This window comes from Ascidia mentula, chromosome 2, assembly GCF_947561715.1.
Source record: "Ascidia mentula chromosome 2, kaAscMent1.1, whole genome shotgun sequence".
Classification (NCBI taxonomy): Eukaryota; Metazoa; Chordata; class Ascidiacea; order Phlebobranchia; family Ascidiidae; genus Ascidia; species Ascidia mentula.
In genome coordinates, this window is record NC_138567.1 from 6,903,292 (window position 1) to 6,927,243 (window position 23,952).

Genomic DNA, 23,952 nt, shown 5'->3' on the forward strand with positions numbered 1-23,952 from the left:
TGCAGTAGCGGCCCCATGTCAGTATTTATAAAAAAAAATCTTGTTTGGGAAATGCCCTTCACCATCTCCTCTCTGTCATAATACCTAAGTTACGTAATAAATGAATCCGTGACGCATATGTGCCAATTTTATGGTTGAATGAGCATAGACTATAGGGCTGTGGCCTGTTGCTAAGGCGATGTAAGACTTTCTGAAATCAATTTAAAACGTTGATGTTCTCTGACCATTTTTTTAATTTTCTTGTTACTGTTGTTTACAAGACATAGGTCAAACACAAGTAACAGGCCACAGCAACTGAATATAATGGTTTAAAACAAAATAGTTCACTTTCAGTTCACAAAGTCGCAAAGTCAAATAGTTCACAAAGTCAGTTAGTTTATTGAAATAATTAAAAAAATGATTGGTTTCTGACCATTTAATTAAACTAGTTAACTTCAACGTAAAACACTTGTTTCAAGCAAATAAATTCACATCTCAATTTTAATATATTGTTATAGCTGGTATAAGAACAATGCGCAATCAACTGTTGGATTCTGCAGTATTTATTGAACAAGTCTTACCGCAGCAATTTCTTTTGGCAAACAAGCAAAGAAATAACTTTGTAAAAGAGGATAACATTGAAAGCTTGATTTCATGGGTTTAATGCTGAGATGGGGTCTGCAACATTCCCAAACGGAACACATTACTCAAAGGTTTACCGATAAAAAACTCAGTTGTCATAGTTACTTTAATCTGAAAACAACGAGAAAATATTTTACATGTAGTCCCATAAACGTAGTGCTCAATGCATTCTTATAACTGCTGGGTATACGGCTAGTGTGTTCATTGAGGCTTGCTTTGGGCGCCCATTGGAAGGATTTTTTCTATTTTTAACTTTAACCTTTACGTAAACTGCGTAGTGAAGACATGACCTTTGTGTCAACTCTTTCCCAAGGTGTATGGGATCATTTGAAGTAACGAAAGCACATGTAAGAAAGGCGGTGTAGAAATTAAATGGGAATTATGATAATTGTTTATCTGCGTGGCAGGTTTTTGCTAAAAGTGAAACGTGAAACAACGTAGTATCCTCCAAACACGAATTTTTTTGTTGACCTCAAACTTGTTGTATGATTTCTATGTTGTATAAAATCCCATAAATAAAACAAAACACACAAACAAGTCGGTTTCGTCAAAAAACACAGTTTGTTAAACAGTAGAATGTGGGACAGAGTATGAGTTTTAAACTTAATTATAATTATTGCTTTCCAAAAAGGTAAAATTGTTATGACCACAATTCACACATGTTTGTTCTGCCATGTTGGGTTGCGGAAGATTTTGAATACATTTACGACGAATTTTACACCTAAACAGTGGAATGCGATCAGAACGATTTTCCAATGTCGATGGACGAAATGATGCCTATAATATAAAAAAAAATGTCATTGATAATTGCATTTTGGATCAAATATGCAATGAAATCCGAATTGAATTTGGGTGCGTAAATCCGCGTGCAAATTTTGCCCCCAACCTCGAAGTGCAAAGGGTCGTCAACTGACCTTTTGTCAGCGCTAAAGATATCGTACGACGTCGGTCATCGTCACCTTCGCAGACACAGCGGGTCGCACGGTCAGCCAGTTGCTATTAGTTCGGTATATAAACACCCTGCCGTCCACCACTAAGTCATCAGTTGCCTTGGTCATCTAACCAAGGTACAGCGAACAGCATTACAGCAAGCGAAGACAAAATTGGGCTTTAGTCAGAGTGAGATAGTCGTGAATACGAACGATTGTGGCCCTGCAGTGACGTTAAGATTTGTTGATTGTGTAAATTGCTTAGTGATTCTGCCGCATAGTCCGAAATTAAAAGTCCATCGGATTCCATCTGTAGATTATAACAGTCAGCTATTTTTGATTTAAAAACTACAAGAAATTTTATTTTATTGCTGTGCAGTTGGTATAAGACTCGTAGAGTTTTCAGCCAGCTTTTGGAAAACAGTTTTGAGAAGTACAAGATACGCAGCATCTTCACCATGGAAGACGCATACGCCAAGACAACCAGCGAAGTGCTGAAACACTTCAATGTCACCCAGGCCCAAGGTTTGAGCGAGGACCAAGTCAAGGAGAATCTCAAGAAATACGGTCCCAACGGTAATTATGCCAACTTTAAACGAGTGCAAGTTCAGGAAAACAAGCTTAAAAAAGAATAGTGTTTGCAATGAAATGTTTCTATGTTTAAGCCTATAACCACAACTATATACTATTTGCAGAGTTGCCCGCCGAAGAAGGCAAATCACTGTGGCAAATGATCTTGGAACAATTCGAGGATCTTCTCGTCCGCATTCTACTTCTGGCCGCCATCATCTCTTTCGTAAGTAACTCGGCTTAAAGTTTAAAGATCGGGTGAGCAACTTTTTAACGAAAAGTTTTCGCACAGGTCCTTGCTCTTTTTGAGGAAGGTGAAGAAACCGTCACTGCTTTCGTCGAACCCTTCGTTATTCTGCTTATCTTGATCGCAAACTCAGTCATTGGAATCTGGCAGGTATGACTCGCTCACTACAAATATCTGGTTTGAACCCTGTAGAGTTTTCTTTCCAAGAATAAAATTATTAAAACAGTCAGTCGGTTGTTTAAACAGATCACAAGATATCTCTAAACACCGCAATCACAATATCATATTTTAGTTATTTCTTTCTTCTTACAAAATACCAAAAGAGCGAAACAATAAATAAACATTTACAATAACAATAACCAGTATCTCCATTTAATTCATGTTCTACCGCCCTAATAGGAGAGAAATGCTGAGAGCGCAATTGAAGCATTGAAGGAATACGAACCAGAAATGGGCAAAGTCGTCCGCCAAGGTCGAAGCACAGTGCAAAGAATCCTCGCCAAAAACATCGTCCCCGGAGACATCGTGGAAGTTTCCGGTACGCATCCGTTCAAATTCCTCTTTCTTTAGTGCTCCCAGCGGAAGAATAACATATATCTTCTCTCGTATAGTGGGCGACAAAGTGCCGGCTGACATTCGTCTGATCGCCATCCACTCTACCACCCTCCGCGTGGACCAGGCTATCTTGACTGGTGAGAGCGTGAGCGTCATCAAGCACACCGATGCTGTTCCCGACCCTCGTGCCGTCAACCAGGACAAGAAGAACTTGCTTTTCTCTGTAAGTGACTGTTATGTCATCCTAATTTTCATGTTTATTCAAACAACAATTAAGTTATAATATTAATTGAAAAGAGACAACATCAGGAACATGATTAAGACGATAATGAATTTTTATCACACAAAACATGAATTGTAGTGTCACGAATTGGCAACCGTTTTCTAACGTTTTCTCGGTTAAAACTCGTGTCCCAACTTGGCCACAGGGAACCAACATAGCATCTGGCAAGGCGACAGGAATCGTGATTGGAACTGGAAGCAATACTGAGATCGGTAAAATCCGCGACCAGATGGCTGAGACCGAAGCTGAGAAGACCCCCCTTCAACAAAAACTCGACGAATTCGGCCAACAACTTTCCAAGGTGAAAAAAAAGATACTATATTAAAGATTTCCTTACAAATAGTATGTAAACAAACAACAAAAATTACATACTATAACAATCTGACCATATAAAGGCAGTATCGTTCATATGAATCCTGGTAATATGTTTTTCCATATTGTGTAGTCTCGTTTATCAACTTCCTTCCACTTTTTCCCAATTTAGATTATTACTCTCATCTGCATTGCCGTGTGGGCCATCAACATCGGACACTTCAACGATCCAGTTCACGGTGGTTCTTGGTTCAAAGGAGCTATCTATTACTTCAAGGTACTTAATGCAAACTGCAACAACAAACCCAATAATCATACAGACTCATTAACCAAAATATCGTTTATCAAAGATCGCTGTCGCTCTTGCCGTTGCTGCCATTCCTGAAGGTCTCCCAGCCGTCATCACCACCTGCTTGGCTCTCGGAACAAGCCGCATGGCAAAGAAGAACTCCATCGTGAGAAGTTTGCCCTCAGTAGAAACCCTTGGCTGCACTTCCGTCATCTGCTCCGACAAAACTGGAACTCTCACCACCAACCAGATGTCCGTCTGCCGCGTAAGTCTTCAGTTACAGCTTGGTTTTCATCATTGGGTCTTATCAGCAATAGCAACTCAAAAATCATGTTTATAATCATCATGGTTTGGTCCAACACATTCATGCAAATTAGGGTTTGAGAAACCAAGTTCGCTGTAGTAAACCCGCTTCTTTCACAGATGTTTGTCGTCGACAAAGTGATGGCTGATGGCGCCGCTTTCCACGAATTCCAAATCTCTGGATCAACCTACGAACCCAGCGGTGTCGTCACCAAGAACGAACAAAAGATTCGCTGCAGCGACTACGACGCACTCACTGAGCTTTCTACCATCTGCGCTCTCTGCAATGACTCTTCCCTCGACTACAACGAGGTAAGCGGGTTTTAACGAGTTTGCCACAATGCTTTTCACTTGGCGTAAACTTCAATGTAAATATCGTGTTTACAATTTCAGTGGTTGAATGCAACCAGATACAATATACAGAATTAACTAACGTTGCATTGGTTTTAGACCAAAGGCATCTACGAGAAAGTTGGAGAAGCCACCGAGACTGCACTCACTGTTCTGTGCGAGAAGATGAACGTGTTCAACACCGACCTGAGCGGCCTCAGCAAATCTGCCCGATCCCATCCATGCAACAGCGTAAGAATCTTTTTCCCCTGAACACAAAACCTCCTTTCTGTCCACAAACATTTAAGTTTTTTCTTTTATTTACGCAGGTGATCAAGAGCATGATGAAGAAGGAATTCACCCTCGAATTCTCACGTGACCGCAAATCAATGAGCTCCTTCTGCCGACCAACCGCCCCATCCGCCATCGGACCAAAGATGTTCGTCAAAGGAGCACCCGAAGGTACGGAATTTAGTCGGTTTTCATCCCAGAATAAACCATTTTTATCATAATAAATACATGCAACTTCTACATACTTTTGAAAACGCTTAAAATAGCAGTAATATATGCGACTTATGGAATACTGTAAATATAACATACATTTACGAGGCACTGTGATGTTAATCAGGTGGTAAATGCATAAAATTGCAGGTGTCCTTGACCGTTGCACTTACGTGCGAGTTGGCAAACAACGTGTTCCAATGACCCCCGAAATCAAGGCTGAGATCCAAAGCTTGGTAAAGGAATACGGAACAGGACGCGACACCCTCCGTTGCTTGGCCCTCGGAACCATCGACACTCCACCAAGCCCAACCCAGATGGACCTCGGAGACTCCACTAAGTTTGTTGAATACGAGGTAAATAACTTAACACCACAACCGGTTAAAGTGCCCACTACTTGTATTTATTTTCACTAACTCGATATTGTTCTTTAAAGACTGGAATCACTTTCGTCGGAATCGTCGGAATGCTCGACCCACCACGTACTGAGGTGCTCCAAGCTGTCAACGACTGTCGCGACGCCGGAATCCGAGTCATCGTCATCACTGGGGACAACAAGGCAACCGCTGAGGCGATCTGCAGACGTATTGGAGTATTCGGAGAAGATGAAGATACAACAGGTTTGTAGTGCTCCAATTCCAATAAGTCTATATTAGGGTTTGTATTTTATACTTTGTTCTGTCATTTCAGGAATGGCCTACACTGGTCGTGAGTTTGACAATCTTCCCCAGTCTGAACAATTCAAGGCATGCCTCCGCGCCCGACTCTTCGCCCGCGTCGAACCAGCTCACAAGAGCAAGATCGTCGAATACCTCCAGGCCAACGGTGACGTTACAGCTATGGTAAGTAAAGCCCTGTGTTTTACGTATGGATTGTCGCTCAGCTAAATACCATCGTTTTAATTATCAGACTGGTGACGGTGTCAACGACGCCCCAGCTCTCAAAAAGGCCGAAATTGGTATCGCTATGGGAAGTGGAACCGCCGTTGCCAAGAGCGCATCTGACATGGTTTTGGCTGACGACAACTTTACCTCCATTGTGGCTGCAGTCGAAGAAGGACGTGCTATATACAACAACATGAAGCAGTTCATCCGCTACTTGATCTCCTCCAACATCGGCGAAGTCGTCTGGTAAGTTCAAGCTCATTTCTGTAAATTTGATATTGCTCTGTTGATGATCAAGTAGCTCAACATCCTTTTATACTTCCAGCATCTTCTTGGCTGCCGCCCTCGGCGTTCCAGAGGCTCTTATTCCCGTCCAGCTCTTGTGGGTGAACTTGGTCACCGACGGATTGCCTGCCACCGCCCTCAGCTTCAACCCAGCTGACCTCGATATCATGAAGAAGCAGCCACGATCCACCAAGGACTCCTTGATCAGCGGTTGGCTCATGCTCCGTTATTGTGCTGTTGGAGGTAAATATAAAGTTGATCTTTCTGGAAGATAACAAACCTTGATCCCAATTCCTTTATAACGAACACATTGATGTGATTTGTGAATCAATTACTAATAAATATGTTTTCTCATTGCAGGATACGTCGGTATTGCTACTGTTGGCGCTTCCTTGTGGTGGTTCTTGTACGCTCCCAATGGACCAGCACTCAGCTGGTGGCAAGTTGTAAGTAGGCCCAGTCAAAATATTATCTTATTGCAGTCGCACCCGTCAGTAAAGCGCTTGGTGTTAAAACTTACAACAAAAAAGGGCAATTCCAATAAACCACAGAACAAGCTTTAACCGAATTCTTCAACAATTAACATTCCAACCAGTCACGTCCACTTTTTAAAATCACAACAATTTACGAGGGTAATGTAAAGAGATTTAAACCAAGTTTCAGGGGAATTCCCGACTTTGTTACGCTACTTTTGTGCCCAAGCTTTGTTTGTGTTGCCACAGCGAACCACTCCTTTCTTGCTCCAAAACTCTTTGTCTGTTTTTGCGGTTTACGAAATTCTTTGGGTTTTACGATGAGTAAACACAGCGTTTTCTATTCAGACTCATTTCATGTCATGTACCGCCGATTCTGAGGATTTCGCTGGCGTCGACTGCAAGATCTTTGAGGACCCTCACCCAATGACCATGGCCCTATCCGTGTTGGTTGTGATCGAATTGTGCAATGCTCTTAACAGGTCGGTCATGCAAACACATGAACATTGAGTTTTCCATAAATATTTGTACACATATTATTTTACCACCACTGCATTCCACTTCTCTGAGTGCAATGACCTCGTGTCCATTTTAATTTCTAACGTCAAAACACAAACGCACCACCAGAAAAACTTTACCATCTTTGTAACCAACCGTGTTCAAACTCTTGCTTCATTTTGAATAACATCGAAAAATGTAAAACTAAACACAGTTTCCCATTGCAGTGTGTCGGAGAACCAGTCTATCTTCAGAATGCCCCCATGGCAAAACGTCTGGCTTATCGGAGCCATTGTTCTCTCTCTTGCTCTTCACTTCGTAATCCTCCACGTTGACCCCTTGCCCGTGAGTTCAGCAAACCACACAGTTTATTTACACCGTACGTGACGAGTTTTAATGAAACCCTGTTTGCTTTCCAGATGGTCTTCCAGATCTGCCCATTGAGCTTCAACGAATGGTTGATGGTTCTCAAGATTTCTCTTCCCGTCATCGCTCTCGATGAGGGCCTCAAATGGGTCGCACGAAACTACATCGAAGGTAAATAAGATTTTTTTGTGTTGCAGTGCTAAGGATTACCGCAAACCACCCCAAAGGAGTCGTGAATAGACTTCATGACACAGTGATATTAAACTTGACTAGCAAGATGTATAGACCCATCTTTGACCTGTATTAGGATTGTAATATTTTACATTAGCGCTATGGCCTTTTTTAACAGTCGGCCATCAGCTTGTTATTGCTGTGTAATGAAAAAAATTTCAACAAACAATTGTTCGCATCTAGGTGCTGACGGCAGTGCATCCAAGAAATACCAGTAAACAAAGACCGACGCCATCCCATTCACATTCAACCCAACTGCTTGAAATCTTTTCTTTGATTTGTTGTTGTTTCATTTCTAAATTATTGTTGATCGTCTTGTGCGACAGTGAAAACGAATTACTTTAAATAAATACTTGACGCAAACAGTAAAGAAGTTCTGCTTCGGTATTGTTGCGAAAGGAAATTCAGACAGCCCACTTTTGTTAGTTGTTGGTTTTGGTTAGGATATTGGCGTCTGGCGCTTTACATCCTTTTCGGCGTGGCCGCAGAACAATGATACGAAAAGGAATTGTGATGACATTTTCCTGGGCACCAAAGAGATTATTTTTCCGTTTCCACGACAACGGTTCTATTAACAGTGAACGCAGCCCAGAACCGAAAGGAGTCCGTTCAACTTCAGGTCTCGCGACAGATGTTTTTATGCGCTCATACAAATTTTAGGGCGCAGTGCCGGGATTTTGAATACAATAGATTTCTCAGTTGTGCTGTTTGCCAGAAACCTTTGTGTGGTTACAATGGCGTATTAATTTTTTTCTTTCGGTTGTCGGCTGAAACTTGAGTTGAGTTGGAAAATAAAATGACAAATGTACTTGTGCGTACATGTCATATGGAGAAACAAAGTTCCGTTTAAATACAAAGAGTGACGCGCATGTACTCTAGAGTTAAACGGAAGTTTTTGTGTTGCTTTTACCGTGGGAAGACGTAGAAGACGTAAATACACTTACTCATTCAGGCGTTGGAAAGACTGTTCGGGCAGTTTCCTGCATAGGCCTATAATTTACGTGTACAATATCAACAGTATACCATTTAAAGAATATACAAGTGTCCTGCCTTGCGTCTATCAAGGAAAATGGTTAAAGCGATTCAAGGTCGACGGAATATTTATATAAATTAGTTGTTAGTTGTTTCAAGCAGCAATAGTGAGTTTAAAATGTTTTTGAAGTCAATTACCAGCTTTTTTTCTGCACAGAACATAGTTTTTTACCTCTAAGGGCACACATCGTAAATCTATAAGAAACCAGTAACAATGGCTGTTAGTCCAGTAAGTTGCCTTTGCATAGTTAAGCATGTTTAATGCGACTGACATAATTGCATTCAAAGGCATTCCAGAGTGTCACATACACTTCTCAACCCCCACCGGTGACAACCCAGCCCATGGTGCAAACAACTATAATCACCCAACAACCTTCTATGCTCAAGGGCTGGAGCAGTGGTCTTTGTGACTGTTTCAACGACATGAAAAGCTGTAGGTTAAATAATTATTAGCTGTAAAAGTTTTCGTTAAAGCTCACAGAGTACATTGTTCGAAAGGTTGCTGCACATTTTTCTGTTTTCATTTCTACTTTGCTTGCATTGCTGCCCGCATGGGAGAAAACTGCTGCGTGGGATGTTCCGGTGAACCTGCTGGCTGTGTTCCAGGAGGCCATCTGGCTATGAGATCAAGATTTCGAGGCACTCACGGAATTTCAGTAAGTTTTACACAACCTAAAGTTCGAACATTAAAAAATGTTTTAATTTAATTGCAACATGCGTATGTGTCGGGAAAAAACGAAAAGCGTTCAGACATTATGATGTCTATACAAGTGCGAATTACATACGTCATGCTTGACTGCCCAAAAAGGTCAAAATAAGGCCTGGAGGTAGTTTCAAACTTGAGGTATGTGGTAGAAGCTTGATTCTCGCCTTTAGGCATTTAATTAGGCTTTGATGCTCGAAGGAAATGGATTTACCGATCCACGAAGGTATATGGGTTTGGGCTAAACATGCCAGCCATGTGTGGTGTCCGGCGAGAATCGTTAAAGTGTGCGAAAATGGCGAGGTTGATATCAGCACATTGGCTGGTGAACAGAAACATGTATCACGTAAAGACTTGCATTCGGTGGCATCATGGAACTGCATGGACGAGGAAATGCAAAGCGAATATTTTCATTCAGATTTGTCCAAGATGACGTCCTTGACAACACCGGCAGTCCTTTATTCTCTGAGGGAGATGTACAACTGTGGAGTGTTTTACCGTAAATTAGGTGCTAGTACGGTGCTTGCAATTAACCCCTTTCAAGAGGTAAATGATATGTTTAGCAAGAAGAAGATAACTGCTTATCACAGTTCGTCAACTGTTGAACTGTCAGCTATGCCTGCTCACATATTTTCTGTCGTTGAAAAAGCTCGAAGGGACATGCTTCACAGTGTAGGACAAACCAATCAGTCTATCATTATTAGTGGAGAAAGTGGTGCTGGAAAAACCTGGACTGTTTCCTGTTTGATGCATTATCTTACCTTTGTTGGAATCGACAGCAACAACAACGAAGATGCCGAAATTAATGATGTTTTGTGTGATTCATTGGACTTGTCTTTTACTGCACACCATCGCATTGAGAAAAGGATTTTAAGTTCAAATCCAATCCTGGAAGCCTTCGGCAATGCTGCGACCCCAAGAAATCATAACAGCAGCAGGTTTGGGAAATATATTCAGTTGCAATACAACCGGACAGGTAGTATTGTTGGTGCCGCGTTGCAGATATATTTGCTTGAAAAAACAAGAGTGGCGAGAAAAGATGCTTTTGAAAGGACTTTTCATATTTTTTACCAAATGCTATATGGTGCTTCGCAAGAACAAAAAGTTAGGTGGTGCTTTATAGACAATGAAGCTGGTGACAACTTAAATGCAAACAGCAATGTTGAACTACACTATTTGCATTCCTCGAACCAGGACGATGATGAGTCAGAAAAAAAGACAAACTTTATGGAAACTGCACATGCATTTCGAATAACACAAAATGCCATGTCAGCGATTGGTATTTCGGCAGATACACAGATGCACATTTTTACTATTTTATCAGCAATTTTGCACTTGGGTAAAGTAAAACTGGAAGGCAGTGATGATTTTAATGACCCTTGTGTCCCAGACAAGGACTGCCACAAGCACCTGAAGTATGCTGCCTGTCTGATGGCTGTGCCCATTAATAATCTGGTCCAAGCCCTCACAGTAAGACACATTGAAGCTGGAAAACTTCGCAAGTCAAAGCGCAGAAGCATAGTGAAGAAGGCTTGTACCCAACAAGAATGTGCTGCAAGGTTGGAGGCATTGATGAAGTCGGTTTATGAAATAATTTTTTATTGGGTGGTGGAACAAATTGTGAGTGACATTGCTGCCCCTTTAAATGAGGCACATAGTTTTATCGGCTTGCTTGATATATATGGTTTTGAAAGTTTCCAACAAAATGGACTTGAGCAGCTTTGTATTAACTATGCAAATGAAAAACTTCAGCATTACTATGTAGAAAACTTCCTTAAACTCCAACAAGAAGAACTAAGTCAAGAAGAAATTTGCTGGGACATGTCTGAGTTGGTAGAAAAGGTGGCCTGCCTGCAAGTCCTTGAATCTCCCCAGTCCAGTCTGTTTGCTTTGGTTAATGAAGAATGCAGACTTAACAGATCTACAAATGCGGTGCAGCTAATGAACAGAGTATTCCAGTCCTTCCCCAAAAACAAGTATGTAACAAGATCAAGTCAAACATTGCCCTGTTTTGTTGTTAGCCATTATGCTGGAAGGGTTGGATACACCACAAATCAGTTAATCTCAAAGAACAAAGATGAGCTCCCATCTGAAGTGGTCGAATTGTTGCTTGGAAGTGAAAATGCATTTTTAAAGTCTCTTTTTATGGCAAGGTATCCTGAATGTAAAGTTGTACACCAGCCCAAACGTGGAAAGGGCAACCAGACTGTTTTAGTACAATTTAAGAAGTCTTTGGATAGTTTGCTGAAAACAATGAAGACGACTAACTGTCATTACATAAGATGTATTAAGCCAAACCAAGAATCAGTGCCCAAAAAGTTTGATTCCATGCATGTTGTGGACCAATTAAAGTCCTCCGGAATCATTGAAACTATTCAGATATGTGGATATTTTCTTCCGTACAAAATGACATACCTTAATTTTCTCAATCAGTTCCTATTTTTGCTGGAAAGAGAGGATGCCAAGTTAGCGAATGAAAATCCACAGTATTATTCGAAAAAGATTGTTGAAAATCTGCAAAGCAATTGTGATTCTATTAGTTCTGGTTCTTTCCAGTTTGGGAAGAGGTCTATTTTCCTGAGTGCTGACTTGTATGAAATTTTGCACAAGGTGCGGGCAAAGAAAACAACATCAAGTGTCAAGAAGATTGCCCGGTGGTGGGTAAAGTTGTTGCATAAATGGGCTTGTCGTGTTGAACGCAAGCAACTGATTCTTAAACGACAAATGGCAGCTGTTACTTTACAACAAGCATGGAAACGAAAAATGCTATTGCGCCAGTTGGCACAGAGTCGCAAGAAAGCATGGGCTTTAAGACACAATGCTGCACAAAAAATACAACGTGCTTGGAAGGCAATGTACATAAAGCAATTGGCTTTAAAGCTCAAATCAACTAAAATGCATGAAGATAATGTTTGTGTCGTAAAATCTACTTCCGAGAGTGATGAAGAGCAAAGTCTGTTAAGCATCTCTTGTACATCCATAAAATATGCCTCAGTTCAATACATTAGCAGGAATGGTGAACCGGTGGTTACCAATGATAAAAGATTCCAAATTTTGCATTCCTTCCTCCTTAATTCATGGATTTGTGTATATTTTCCTGGTATCTTACCTGTCACCAAATGCATTAGAACGTTACACACAACCCCTGTGGAGCTTTTAAAATGTTTAATGCAAGATGAGTACAGCTGTACACACGTGTGGCCAAGCTGTGATGAGAATTGGCAACATGTCTCCCCGATTCTACCGTATGCCAATGTTGTCCCGAAACGACTGTAGCTATAGTGTCAGTTGCCTCTCTATTGCACTGTTATCAAAGCGTACTGCAAACTGTGAAGTGTTAAAACTATGTGTTTAACTGCCATTATACTCATTGTGTGTGATACATTGAAAAAACCAAAAAATAATGTCTAAAAATAATATTGTTAATATCACAAATTTACAACTAAATATGAAAATATAGTGATCATGTAGATGTGTTCTTTCTGCAACGCTTTGCTTTCCAAACATTTGTAAACTTTTTAATGCCAGCATGTTTTTCAAACCTTTGTCATGCGTTGGAAGTTGTTATTTTGAAAGTTTAATTGCTCAACTCTATTGTGCTTCCTGCTTCTGGCATGTGCAATTGTCAAATAAAACGAAATTTAAAATAAAAAGCGTACTTACAAAGTAACACTGGTGCATTCAGGTTGCGCGGCATAATACAGTAGTTGAATCTTCATAGTACACCAGCCTGGGGAAAACGAAGCAGTGGATCTTAAATTTGGACTTCGTATTTAACAATGCGTGTTATATGGTGTTGGACTCGCGGACCCCACAAGAGGGGGTGTATCATAGGCCCTGGTGCGCCGCACGCCCTCTAGCGGGGCCTGAAAATTATACGCAGCAACTTATTGTATATCCCATGTTACCCTTTCTGTCCATAGTAACTTGACTTCTGTATATTAAAGCATTGGATGCCATGAATAAAGTAACGTGCATGGCAGCATTGCTAACAATTGCTCTCATGTTTTAGTCTTATCTCTAACAATGTCCCAATCAAAATAGAACGAGATACAGAACGCGTGCATGTGACGTCACAGTAAGTTAGGAAACGTGGTAGCTGTGCGTTCAGTTGGTGCTTAACAACACGTTTGACTCTTGGAACTTACACGTTTTGTATTTTGTTTCAGGGTGATATTTGCAGCGACTGTTGCATCATGCATTGCTGCAAGCCCTGTGCAATGTGCCAACTGGCCCGAGAACTGACCTACCAGGGCTACCCGGATAACTGTTAGAGCACTACGTTTTATGTTAAAGTTCGACTTTTTGCTTGAATGCTAAGCTAACCTAAAAATTTTATTTTCTTAAAACATGTTTCGTTTCCGAAGTAAAATATAGATTTTTTATAATTTGTTCTGTGCGACAATATTTTTAGTAATTTTTATTCAAGAGTTAACCCTACTTAAAGTCATAAAATTATGTATGTATGTGTCATTTGTACATAAATCATTGCAGATGTAAAATTTTAGTGAAATTATAGTTCTTAAAAAAAAACTTGTTATTTGTTCTTGGGACTTTTTCAAAAACCTTATTGTTTACAAACCTTATGGTGGTTCTTTTTTGGTGGTAAATAATATATTCTGTACACGTATTAATATCTCACACAAAGAAATAAAATCTACAAGTCGTCTAACGTCACGTCACGTAAAACAAAACGTCACAAAATAAAATCACTAATGCTTCAATGGCGTGTTTTACAAAAGAGACATGCAGTGCGTTTAGTCACAACGAGGTATATATAGGTTAATTGCATATATACAGTCGTGTGAATAATATTCACAGGTAAAACATGCGTGACGCAATTCAATCAGTGAATAGTGGAAATTACAGTGCGGTCACTTGTGGAAAATTGATTTAGCTGTCCAGGGGAGCTTTGAACCTTTGATTTGCATTTGTGGAAGAATTTTCCCAGTGCTGACGAATAAAGAATGGGGTTAAGAACGCTGTTGATGGGCAAAAGAACGATGGCACTTATTGCGTAAACCACCACTGGAAGTTGTACCCCAGCAAGATTAATATACGCCAAAACACACAGAGGTATCCAGCAGCAAAAGTCAGTTGCGATCAAGCGTGTGATGCGCTTCTGCATTTTCCTGCTCCGATTGGTTTCGGATGACTGCACCCGGTTATTGCTGGCCTTGTAAATGTGTGCATAAGCGAAGGCGATGTAAATGAACAGAAGGAGATTGATGGTCAACAGCACAGTTGAAAAGTGGCTCGAGTCGTCACGGTTTCTCCCGAAAAAACGGGGCATGCAGACGCTGTTCTCCGAGTAGTAGCCAACTTGCGCCTTCACATCAAAACGAGTTTCGAGTTGTTCCAGAATTTGGTGCCACGACAGAGGGTCCGATGGTGGGACTCTGCCGTCGTATCTGTACATACGCGTTGCCATTAACCTGAGTGCTTGCTTGTCAACTATTTCCGACTTGGTAAACGGATTGGGGAACCAAGCGCCTGACGAAAAGTATCCAGAGAGGTTGTCCGCTAACGGCAGGACAGCCAAGGTCACCGAAATTCCCCAAACCAGCAACACGACTGCCACCAGTTTCAGTGATTTGTTTGATGCGATGGACAGGGGGTTTCGTATAGTCATCAGTCGAAACGTGGTTAGGACAGCCATAAACAAAATAGATGCCTCACTGGCAATCACAACCATGCATCCCAAAGCGTTGCACAGATTTCCAAACCGCCATGGCTTGTCATGAAGCCAGTAGTTACCAGAAAATCGCGCCGAATTTATTGCCAGTGTCAGTAGATACACCCCCATTATAAAATCGGATAAGGCGAGATTGATCACAAGAATCTGATTGACTCGAACGAACGAAGATGTCGTAGTGTTTGTGATTAGTTTACGAATTGTGCTTATGGCAACGATCAAATTGGCAAAGCACGCCAGAATGCCCATTATCCAAATTAACACACGCAAAACTGGATTTGCTATCATTTCGGTGAGGGAAGAAAATAGACCGGTCTCGTCACTACCATCGCTGCAGTCTGCAAACCCATCGTACTGCCGACTGACGTCCACCGACAATGGTTGACCGTTCCAGCAGTAAAAACGGTTCGGACACGCCTGTTGCACTTCGTCCATCCCGTTCAAACAGTCGATAACTCCGTCACACATTTTTCTGACGTCAACAGTGGTGCCATCTCCACAATCCCTTCTGGTCGGGCAAGAGCGTTCGTCGAACCCAAAGCCGCAGTTGCTGTCGTTTATATATGCCCAGGCATCGTCCCGTATACCGTCGCAATACCGATCACCCATTGGATAAAAGAAACGGCAACTGTCGTTGCAGAAAGCAGGTTTATCCGGGCAGTCGACGCATTCGTCAGACATGTCTCTACATTCTGGCCTCTTGTCGCACCTAGTGGCCTGTGTCAGTCCGTACTTCGTGCTGCAGTTGATGTTCTTCCCTTGGTCGGTGGAAGTAGCCAAAGTGCAATACATTTCATCCACACCTCGCATGCACTGCGACACACCATTGCAGAGGACTGTATCAAGTTTGACGCAGTCCGTCTGATTCGCGCAAGGCATCATGCCGTGAGGACAATCCGAAGCAAAATTGTCGAACACAGCTTCGCAAACGGTTTGGTCGTCACAGAAGCATTCATCCGAAAGGTCATGACAGTCTGCAACGCCGTCGCAGACCTGGCGTCGTGATATCACCATACCGCCATCAAAGCAACTGAAACATTTCATTTTGCCGTCCGCCAAGCACTGATCCGAGCCATCCTTGCACTGTGTGATGTCGTCATACAAGTTTGATTGCGGAAGCACGCAGCGAAAGGCCGAGTACATGCCGATGCACTTAAAACCCGGCATGCTGTCGGGTCGTTCGTCGCTTCCGTCACTGCAGTCCTGTCTGCGGTCACAGAAGCCTGGCAGGGGCACGAAGAGGTCGTTTTCACATTGTAGCGGGGTCGTGCACTCTACCCGATCGTGCTGGCAATGTGTGAAGCACGCCCACTTTCCTTGGGAGTTTCCACTATTGTTACTGCCGGATACAAACGTACATGTTGCATTGAACCCACTTGACATTCGCTCATAAGTCAGAAATTTTTCTGACGTCTCCTGGGTGATGCATTGCGCGGTTTTAACCTGGCACGTTTTACAGTTATGCATCTTCACTGCACACGGCTCGTCAGTTTCATCCAAGCAGTCCCGCACTCCGTCTACAAGTTGACTCGCGTCAATGCATTGACCAGTCGCGTTGCATGTTTCGTTCTGAGCCGCTGTAATGCAACCGCAGCGCAGACCCGAGCATGGACAGTCGATCTCATCGCTCCAATCGCCACAGTTGTTAACACGATCGCAAACTTTGCCCTGCTGAACATACGTCTTCATGCAGGAACCGTTTAAACAGCGGCACGCGAATGTTCCTGGAGGTATTGCGCACCCCACCTCGTCCTCCCATCCTCCACAGTCGTTTTCACCGTCGCAAAAAAAATTTTCGCTGACACATTTTTCGAGACCTGGGCACTGGCGTCGATTTGAAACGCAGTTACACACAGGTTCGTCTGTGCCGCCGGGACACTGCGCTACACCATCACACATCTGGTCGTTGTGTATGCATGTGGTATTGTCACGGGCACAGGGAGTCATTTGAAACGGACAAGTGCAATTGTCCTCATCGCTGTGGTCTGGACAGTCGGCGTAACCGTCACATAACCTGCTTGTTGATACGCACGACCGTCCGTTAAAACACCTAGTTCCATTGCGATGACACGCACATTCAAACTGGCCTGTTGTGCAGTTGCAATCGGCCTCGTCACTGTCGTCGTCACAATCTTTGACTCCATCACACACTTTTGATGCAGGTTGAAGACACAGGCCGGTCACGTCTGCTGTCAAGTAGCAGTCACACACAAACGTACCTTCTGGAATTGAGCAGTTCAGTTCTTCCGCCCAACCGGGGCAGTCTTGGTAACCATCGCACCGGAAGCTCGGGCTCACGCAACTGGATCCATTGAAACAATTCGGACCTGTACACGGACAATCAACTTCGCCGGAAGGACAAGTGCAGTTTTCTTCATCGCTTGCGTCTCCACAGTTCGCAAAGCCATTGCAACGATCTGATTGCTTCAAACACCCTTCATAGCTTGTGCACGTGATGTTGCCGGGATTGAAACAGGAGCACAGGAACATGTTGCTCGGACATCCGGGACACAGGTCCTCGTCCGTCCAGTCTCCGCAATCGTTATTGCCGTCGCAGAACCTAATCTTGTCCATGCAAACGCCATTTCCGCAAGGATAGGTTCCACCAGTGCAAGAACAGTTGGTCTCGTCGGTTGCGTGTGGGCAATCCGCCGTGCCATCGCATACGTAAGTCAAAGGAATGGCTGTTGTATTGTTGAGACAGTGAACATCACCTTCGGCGCACGGGCAATCAACCAACGGCGCCCTGCAAGCAACTTCATCAGTTCCATCCGCGCAGTTGTTTGTTCCGTCACACACCTCCGCTTGTGAATTGTAACATCCAGCACCGCCCGCACATCTTTCCGCAGGCCTTTTGCAACCGCATTGTAGTTGGCCTGGCTCGCAAAAGCAATACAGCTCGTCGCTTTGATCTGGACAATCAGAAATTCCGTCACAGACCCAATTTCGTGGAATGCATTGTCCAAGTGCGACGTAACTTTGACCGATTCCGTGCCTCACAGTTTTGTCATCAAAGGGACATCCGCACCGGTATTCGTTTTTGCCACAGCCCGTGTTGGTGCAGAGGTCTGCGAAAATGCATGCAATGTAAGGATGTAGGTTTTGTAATAGAATTTGTTGCAAATCGTAAGCAAATATTTCCACATTACTAGTCAAATTTTTCGTAGTTTTATATACAAAATAAAAAACGTATACGTTAACGTTTCTTGTTTCGGTTGTCTTATCAACGTTATAAGCTAATTATAAGCTTACAACAAAAGTTTTTAGTACCATATAATAACATTACTTGATCTTGACTTAAATTCAAGTTCATGGAAACACAGAACTCGTGTGAAAACCCTATCAACGAAGGATGCAACACACAATGAAGAAATGCTTGCCTTTGCATAATCGATCCCTTCTTATAATTAGCCTAAAAAGGTGCGCAATGTACGTATAGTGGTAATTACCGATTTTTACGATGATTTTGTCACTCATCTTCATGGTAAAACGATCGTTATAAGTTTTGGTTAACACTTGGTTTCAACCAAACTACGTAACGTGAAGAGGCAATTATCGGTAACGAAGTGTCAATCAACAGTCTGCATTTTTGTTTTTGATTCAAAATACGACATAACGAGTTATTAATCACGTAAAGTCGAACTTTGTGTGCCGTGTGCAGCCACAGGAAGTGACGGACGACCCTCACGAAAACGTCACAAGGTCCGTGATTATAATTGCCCGATCTGTGTTTTTTTAGGCTTGTTTCTGGCGGCCACAAAAAAATCATGTACCCAAGTGCGTAAAAGTATTCCTCATGTGCTTCAACAAACTAATTATTATCGGCTGAAGATTATTTTGGGAAACCAATAGGAGGCAGTTTCGGTCCTCCAAACTTGAAGCACTGGTTCTGGCAATTGGTATTATCGGTCAATGCGCCCGACCCATCTACCACGAAGAAAACATGATCGGGATTCGTGGGTTGGAATTCGCATGATGTAGTGAAAAAATGATGATAATTAGAAACAAATACAAAACTGTAAGCCATATACCATTGCAGTCGTAGCAGGGGACTCCCTTGGCCCGAGCATCGCCCTGGAAGTTAGCTGTGGCCGAACACCAGGAAAAGCCATCCGTGTAAGCACATGACGTGTATTCTCGCTCCTTGTAGATGAACGGAAAAGTGCAGGTGGTGGTGAGGTTGGTGCACGTCAGTCCGTGTAGACCTGATCAATGTAGAAGTGAGATTTAATGAACGTATGATTGACAGAAGGGGAAGTGGAGGCTCGGCGTGCGTATCATCACGGTTTCAGACTAATTTACATCAATCAAGGTAAAAATACGTCGCAGGCAGCGTAAGGGACTTGCACGCTGTGTTATGTTACGGAGGCAACTTACAGAGCCCAAATTTTAAATCATGAAGGCAGTTGTTGGTTGATTATTGCAAACAGCACAAAATAAAACCCTTGTTTTTATTGCAAACATTGTATTCGCATTATAACTGTGCAACAAAATCTATCCTAGTAGATTTAAAAAACTCCCCCACCACCCATTATTCGACTCAATTCAAGAGTGGATGAAAGCGGAAGCACTTGTTGCAATTCCTCTGTGGTTTAAAGTTTCACAGCGTTGCAAGAACAAACCCGCATATTCTTTAGCACGGCACAGCGCACAGTGAGAGAACAAAAATAAACATCTTTTGTTAAGTTGTTTTGGAATGGGACTGATCTCCACTTCACAAATTACTGAACTTGGATTTGAAGACACCATACGAAAATTCGCCCCAGTTCGGAGGCTGCTTAACTATAGTACCGTACCCGACAAGCTTGGAGGTCAAGTATATTGAATGGTTAATAAAATAGGCAGTTTGAATGTTTATGCATTCACCAAAGCAATGATAATGGAAAGGGAATTTACCACATTTTGTCTGCTGCCCACTCAGTTATTCGAAAGAAATCGCACGCAAAAACACCTTTAAACACCATAGTCTTTTGGATGGTAAATAAAGCAGGCACTTTGAATAGTTATTCATTCACCAAAGCAATGTTATAACGAAAGTCAAAAGCAAATTTACCACATTTTCTGTGCAGCCAACTCGGTTGCGCGAAAAATATTCGCACCCCGCAAAATCTTACCTTCTGTTGCTCGTGCACTCCAGAGCAGCAAAACAGCGATAAAACACTTGTGGTAACCTAGATACATATCACAGATAGTGTCACGAAGCTAACTTCACGAAACTTTACTGTAGAATGCCCGCGCTTGCACCTCGCAGCTAATAATAACGATGTTTAAGGTACGCGTTTTTTTCGCGTACAAGGGGTTCCCGCTCTGAGACCGATTCGCGCATGAACGCGTCACAAAACGTGATTCGGAGAACCGATTAAGGGCTCTTGTGTCGCCCAGCTACACAGAGGAGTGAATAAAAAATGGCATAGACATAGTTTTTGTCCTCTGTGTCATTCTGTTTCAGTTTAATTGAATGAATCTTGTCTCATTTCTGTGTTCATTTTAGATTACAACAAATTTGTAGTACTAACTTCTGCATTCCGAACTGCTATGTATGGCACTGGTATGATAATGTATTGCGGATTAGTAAAACTATAATCTGGATATGTTCGTATTTGTCTGACGTACCCTGGCGATCCTGTCAATCAGCACCGTATCGTAAGTGATATTTCTGCGTGAAAACACCGATCAGATACAGACAGGTTTAGTTGGATTTAGAGGATTCCTTGTTAAAAGGCAAAACATATTTTTAGTTCTACTGACCTGTCTGTGGTTATCAATGTTTTGAATTTACACAGAAATATACCCGATATAATAATTTATTTAATTTTAAATTTAGAGCGCTTCTTACAGACAATTTATTTTTATTTTACCACCAATACTTCACTTCAGAAGTTTTTCGTGCCACATAAACGATACAAAGCGGCAAGATATCTAAATATCAAGCAATCCAGTATGTCTTATAACATCAACATCAAAGCCAGCATTTTAGTAACTGAGTATAGGCCTGTATGTTCGATGGAAATACCTTACCAAGTTCAAAACTATGTCTTTATATCACAAGGCCGCACAATATAGCTCTTGAATATTGAACATATAATTTATTGTCGAATGTGATGTTACAACGAAACAATGTGTACACAAGACTTCCTCTGCTGTATATTTCGTATTTCGGCGTTTGTTCCTGGGTCGTGCATATACTTGACCTCTGCACAAAAACACCATTTGCATTTAAATGTAACACGCGGCATTGAGGAGTTTCAAATACACTCCAAACGCCAGCTTATACCTTTAAGAGTTGAAGAAATTTCTTGAAAAGGTATTTATATTTGGGAGCGAAATATTGTTTCGTATCATCTTGTTATTTTAACATATTGGTAGGCGTATATAATGTAAATACCTAAACAGTAAACTGTGTTCATCTTCAGTATGCATTTATATGCAAATATCGAAAACACTAACAACTAGTACCTAATACTTAGAAATCCCCATGGCTGTCAATATATTTTGGGTTTGTCCGGCAAGGCTGGTGAAACCGGCGGTAAAGACCCTTGATTGAGTTTTTCCGACAAGTAACAGCTCCTGTTGGGGTGGACTCGGTCCCACACCGAAACCAAACACGTCGATTAATCGACCGTTGGCGATAAAGCTTGCGCTAGGAAGAAGACTGAAGACCGAAAACAGTTTGAATTAGGTATAACATGTATATGTAATGTATATGTTGCATTGGTTTTAATCTTGATAATAAATTCCATTTTATATCATACAATCTGAACTATCCAGTCATTTCCTACACTTGGGAAGCGAACTTAGCGGTAACCATAGGGCTATTCCCCAACCTAAATGTTCACCATTCACACCAATCAATCTTTATCTAGGTAGCTAGTATGTAATTGTGCTCCATAGTTGGATATCTTGCTGGTTAAAAAAAAAATCCACAATAAAGTGTAAATTTTCTAAACCTAATGATCTCGATACGATAGCTTGCACGAAACATTACCGCGTTTGTGAATCATTTACCGGTATCTTTTCGATTAAACGCCACTGCATTAAAATATGTGCGTTTCTTTATCAACCGTGAACCAACCTGGGATTATCGGCAGGTCCTGAGGAGAGGAGCAGAATGATTTTACGCGCTGTGGATCGAACTTTTGTTGGGTTCTGCATGTCCACTAGCGCCGTCTGCGTTATGGCTTCCGCGGTACGTCTGGTACCTCCGGTGTACTGCAGAAAAACATTATGTTGTTGATTATTCATAATAAGTTAAAAATATTTACACAATCGGTTTAAAATTTGCACTTAGATATTTTCAATAATAAGGCTTGAAAGTATAATGGTTTGTGGCAGTTTTTATTAAAAGAAGGTAAGGTTGGTTAGGACAAAAATATCCTTTTTACTCCTTTGTTTGTATTCGGTTCTGTCTTTTAAAACACAGAGAGATGAACATACCGCTATCCCGTCGATGGCAGCATTCAACTGGGTTTTGTCTGTAATCGACCCCAATCTCACCTCTGTCGTAAAAGTCGATGAATATTTTACCTGGGAAGTAACGAATATTTGTGATTGCCCTTTTCCCCTCAGGAAATTCGCAAGTGTGCTTTGTACTCACCACACCGACTTGGATTTTTCCTTTTTTGACATCAATCAACGAGGTAAAGGATTTCATCCAGTTCTTCATCAATGCGAAGTTCGCTGCTCCAATTGAGGTGGAACCGTCGATCAAGATAATTAAATCAACGTATTCTGCATAAATGTGTCACGTTAAAAGGGATGTGATTTTTTGGGGGGTTGGGTGTGAACTGCATTGAATATAAAACGAAAGTACACTAAAATGAAAATTTTAATTAAACTTGAACTCAGCCATGAACTCTGGAACAAAACCGATGTTTGTACTTTTGTCTTGCTTCACAATGTATCTGTTCGCGTGGAAGCATGTGGGAGAACTCTTGTCCTTGACCGGATCCCAGCAACACCCGAACGCCTTGCATCTGGACCTACACATAGAAATCATATAACACGACCATTTATACCCACGAAATCCAAATTTCTTAGGACAGCATCAACCACTTTAAACATAAAGTGAAAAAAAACACAATACAAGTCGACAGAGAGACGCTAACATGGCTTGACCAATGCCGCCAATAACCTTACATGGTTGTCATACACAACTATTTGAAGAAAGCAGTGTAGAAGTTTACTCAAATTAATTTACCTCGTGGTGATGTACGGACCGCATCGCCTGCGCCCCCTCTTCGGGCAGTCTACGAGCATTTTATTGTTTCCGTAATAGTCCAACTTGCGAAACAAGTAAGGTGTTTTAGCCTTTTTATCCTTGCTTTTGTAATAGATCGGAGACTGTGTCGGGTTGATAATTTCTAAAAAACACGTATTTTTTGCTTTAAGGCTTTACTATTTACTACATACAGGAGCTCTTTTTTTATATAGCTGCGGGATGCAACTAGTAGGAAGGTTACTCGATTGCATGAATATAAATGTCATCAACGAGTAAATCCTCTCAACGTAAATTTTTGAGTGCAAGTGCAATACAAATTTACATCACAAAAGACTACAGATTATAAGAAAACGTGTTTGACCAGTTTACTGACAAAAAATGTAACCTTCAAGCGGTTCATAACAACGTGGCTCGAAGCCTTCTCCGTAACAGCAACCCACGCTCTCACAGGTTGATCTTGGCAACAAGACTCGGTTCTCGACCTTTCTGCATGGCCTTCGTCCGCCCAGTGGAACACGGCACTCCCGTATGGGGCAAGTAGCTGAAATGTCACGACATATATGGTTATTTATCAACAAAGTGAAATGCGATTATTTTGGGTTTGGGTCGCGTATTTTTGGTGGCTTC

The 23,952-nt window shown here is 41.9% G+C and overlaps 3 protein-coding genes across 3 annotated transcripts; 2 read left to right on the forward strand and 1 right to left on the reverse strand.

The window, feature by feature from the left end:
• Window positions 1-2,008: 2,008 nt before the first annotated feature.
• LOC145890524 (sarcoplasmic/endoplasmic reticulum calcium ATPase 1-like) lies at window positions 2,009-13,550 on the forward strand. Its single transcript, XM_082981628.1, has 21 exons — window positions 2,009-2,126; window positions 2,246-2,346; window positions 2,413-2,517; window positions 2,767-2,905; window positions 2,979-3,145; window positions 3,351-3,506; window positions 3,690-3,794; window positions 3,868-4,071; window positions 4,230-4,421; window positions 4,560-4,691; window positions 4,769-4,901; window positions 5,091-5,296; window positions 5,377-5,560; window positions 5,631-5,782; window positions 5,850-6,070; window positions 6,150-6,352; window positions 6,470-6,555; window positions 6,931-7,064; window positions 7,308-7,425; window positions 7,500-7,617; window positions 11,583-13,550. Exons 1-21 carry the CDS (start codon window positions 2,009-2,011, stop codon window positions 12,686-12,688), a joined length of 4,080 nt encoding a protein of 1,359 aa, XP_082837754.1. The 3' UTR covers window positions 12,689-13,550.
• Window positions 8,544-14,104, forward strand: LOC145890527 (placenta-specific gene 8 protein-like). Its single transcript, XM_082981635.1, has 4 exons — window positions 8,544-8,938; window positions 8,998-9,142; window positions 9,208-9,365; window positions 13,582-14,104. The coding sequence occupies exons 1-4, from the start codon at window positions 8,924-8,926 to the stop codon at window positions 13,684-13,686; spliced, it is 423 nt and encodes a 140-aa protein (XP_082837761.1). The 5' UTR covers window positions 8,544-8,923; the 3' UTR covers window positions 13,687-14,104.
• A 147-nt stretch (window positions 14,105-14,251) lies between these two features.
• LOC145890523 (uncharacterized) lies at window positions 14,252-20,343 on the reverse strand. The gene is made up of 3 exons (XM_082981627.1): window positions 20,222-20,343; window positions 19,139-19,312; window positions 14,252-18,175 (listed from the first exon to the last, which is right to left on the reverse strand). Exons 1-3 carry the CDS (start codon window positions 20,286-20,288, stop codon window positions 14,259-14,261), a joined length of 4,158 nt encoding a protein of 1,385 aa, XP_082837753.1. The 5' UTR covers window positions 20,289-20,343; the 3' UTR covers window positions 14,252-14,258.
• Window positions 20,344-23,952: the final 3,609 nt, after the last annotated feature.

Excerpts from the sequence above, each read along its gene's own strand:
- LOC145890527 (XM_082981635.1), top strand. Across the intron at positions 9,143-9,207 it reads TTTCAACGACATGAAAAGCT|GTTGCTGCACATTTTTCTGT; the intron begins GTAGGTTAAATA and ends ATTGTTCGAAAG. Across the intron at positions 9,366-13,581 it reads GAGGCACTCACGGAATTTCA|GGTGATATTTGCAGCGACTG; the intron begins GTAAGTTTTACA and ends ATTTTGTTTCAG.
- LOC145890523 (XM_082981627.1), bottom strand. The coding sequence starts at position 20,288 with ATGTATCTAGGTTACCACAAGTGTTTTATCGCTGTTTTGCTGCTCTGG. Across the intron at positions 19,313-20,221 it reads GAGTGCACGAGCAACAGAAG|GTCTACACGGACTGACGTGC; the intron begins GTAAGATTTTGC and ends TACATTGATCAG. Across the intron at positions 18,176-19,138 it reads CCCCTGCTACGACTGCAATG|ACCTCTGCACCAACACGGGC; the intron begins GTATATGGCTTA and ends GCATTTTCGCAG.
- LOC145890524 (XM_082981628.1), top strand. The coding sequence starts at position 2,009 with ATGGAAGACGCATACGCCAAGACAACCAGCGAAGTGCTGAAACACTTC. Across the intron at positions 4,072-4,229 it reads ACCAGATGTCCGTCTGCCGC|ATGTTTGTCGTCGACAAAGT; the intron begins GTAAGTCTTCAG and ends CTTCTTTCACAG. Across the intron at positions 4,902-5,090 it reads CGTCAAAGGAGCACCCGAAG|GTGTCCTTGACCGTTGCACT; the intron begins GTACGGAATTTA and ends ATAAAATTGCAG.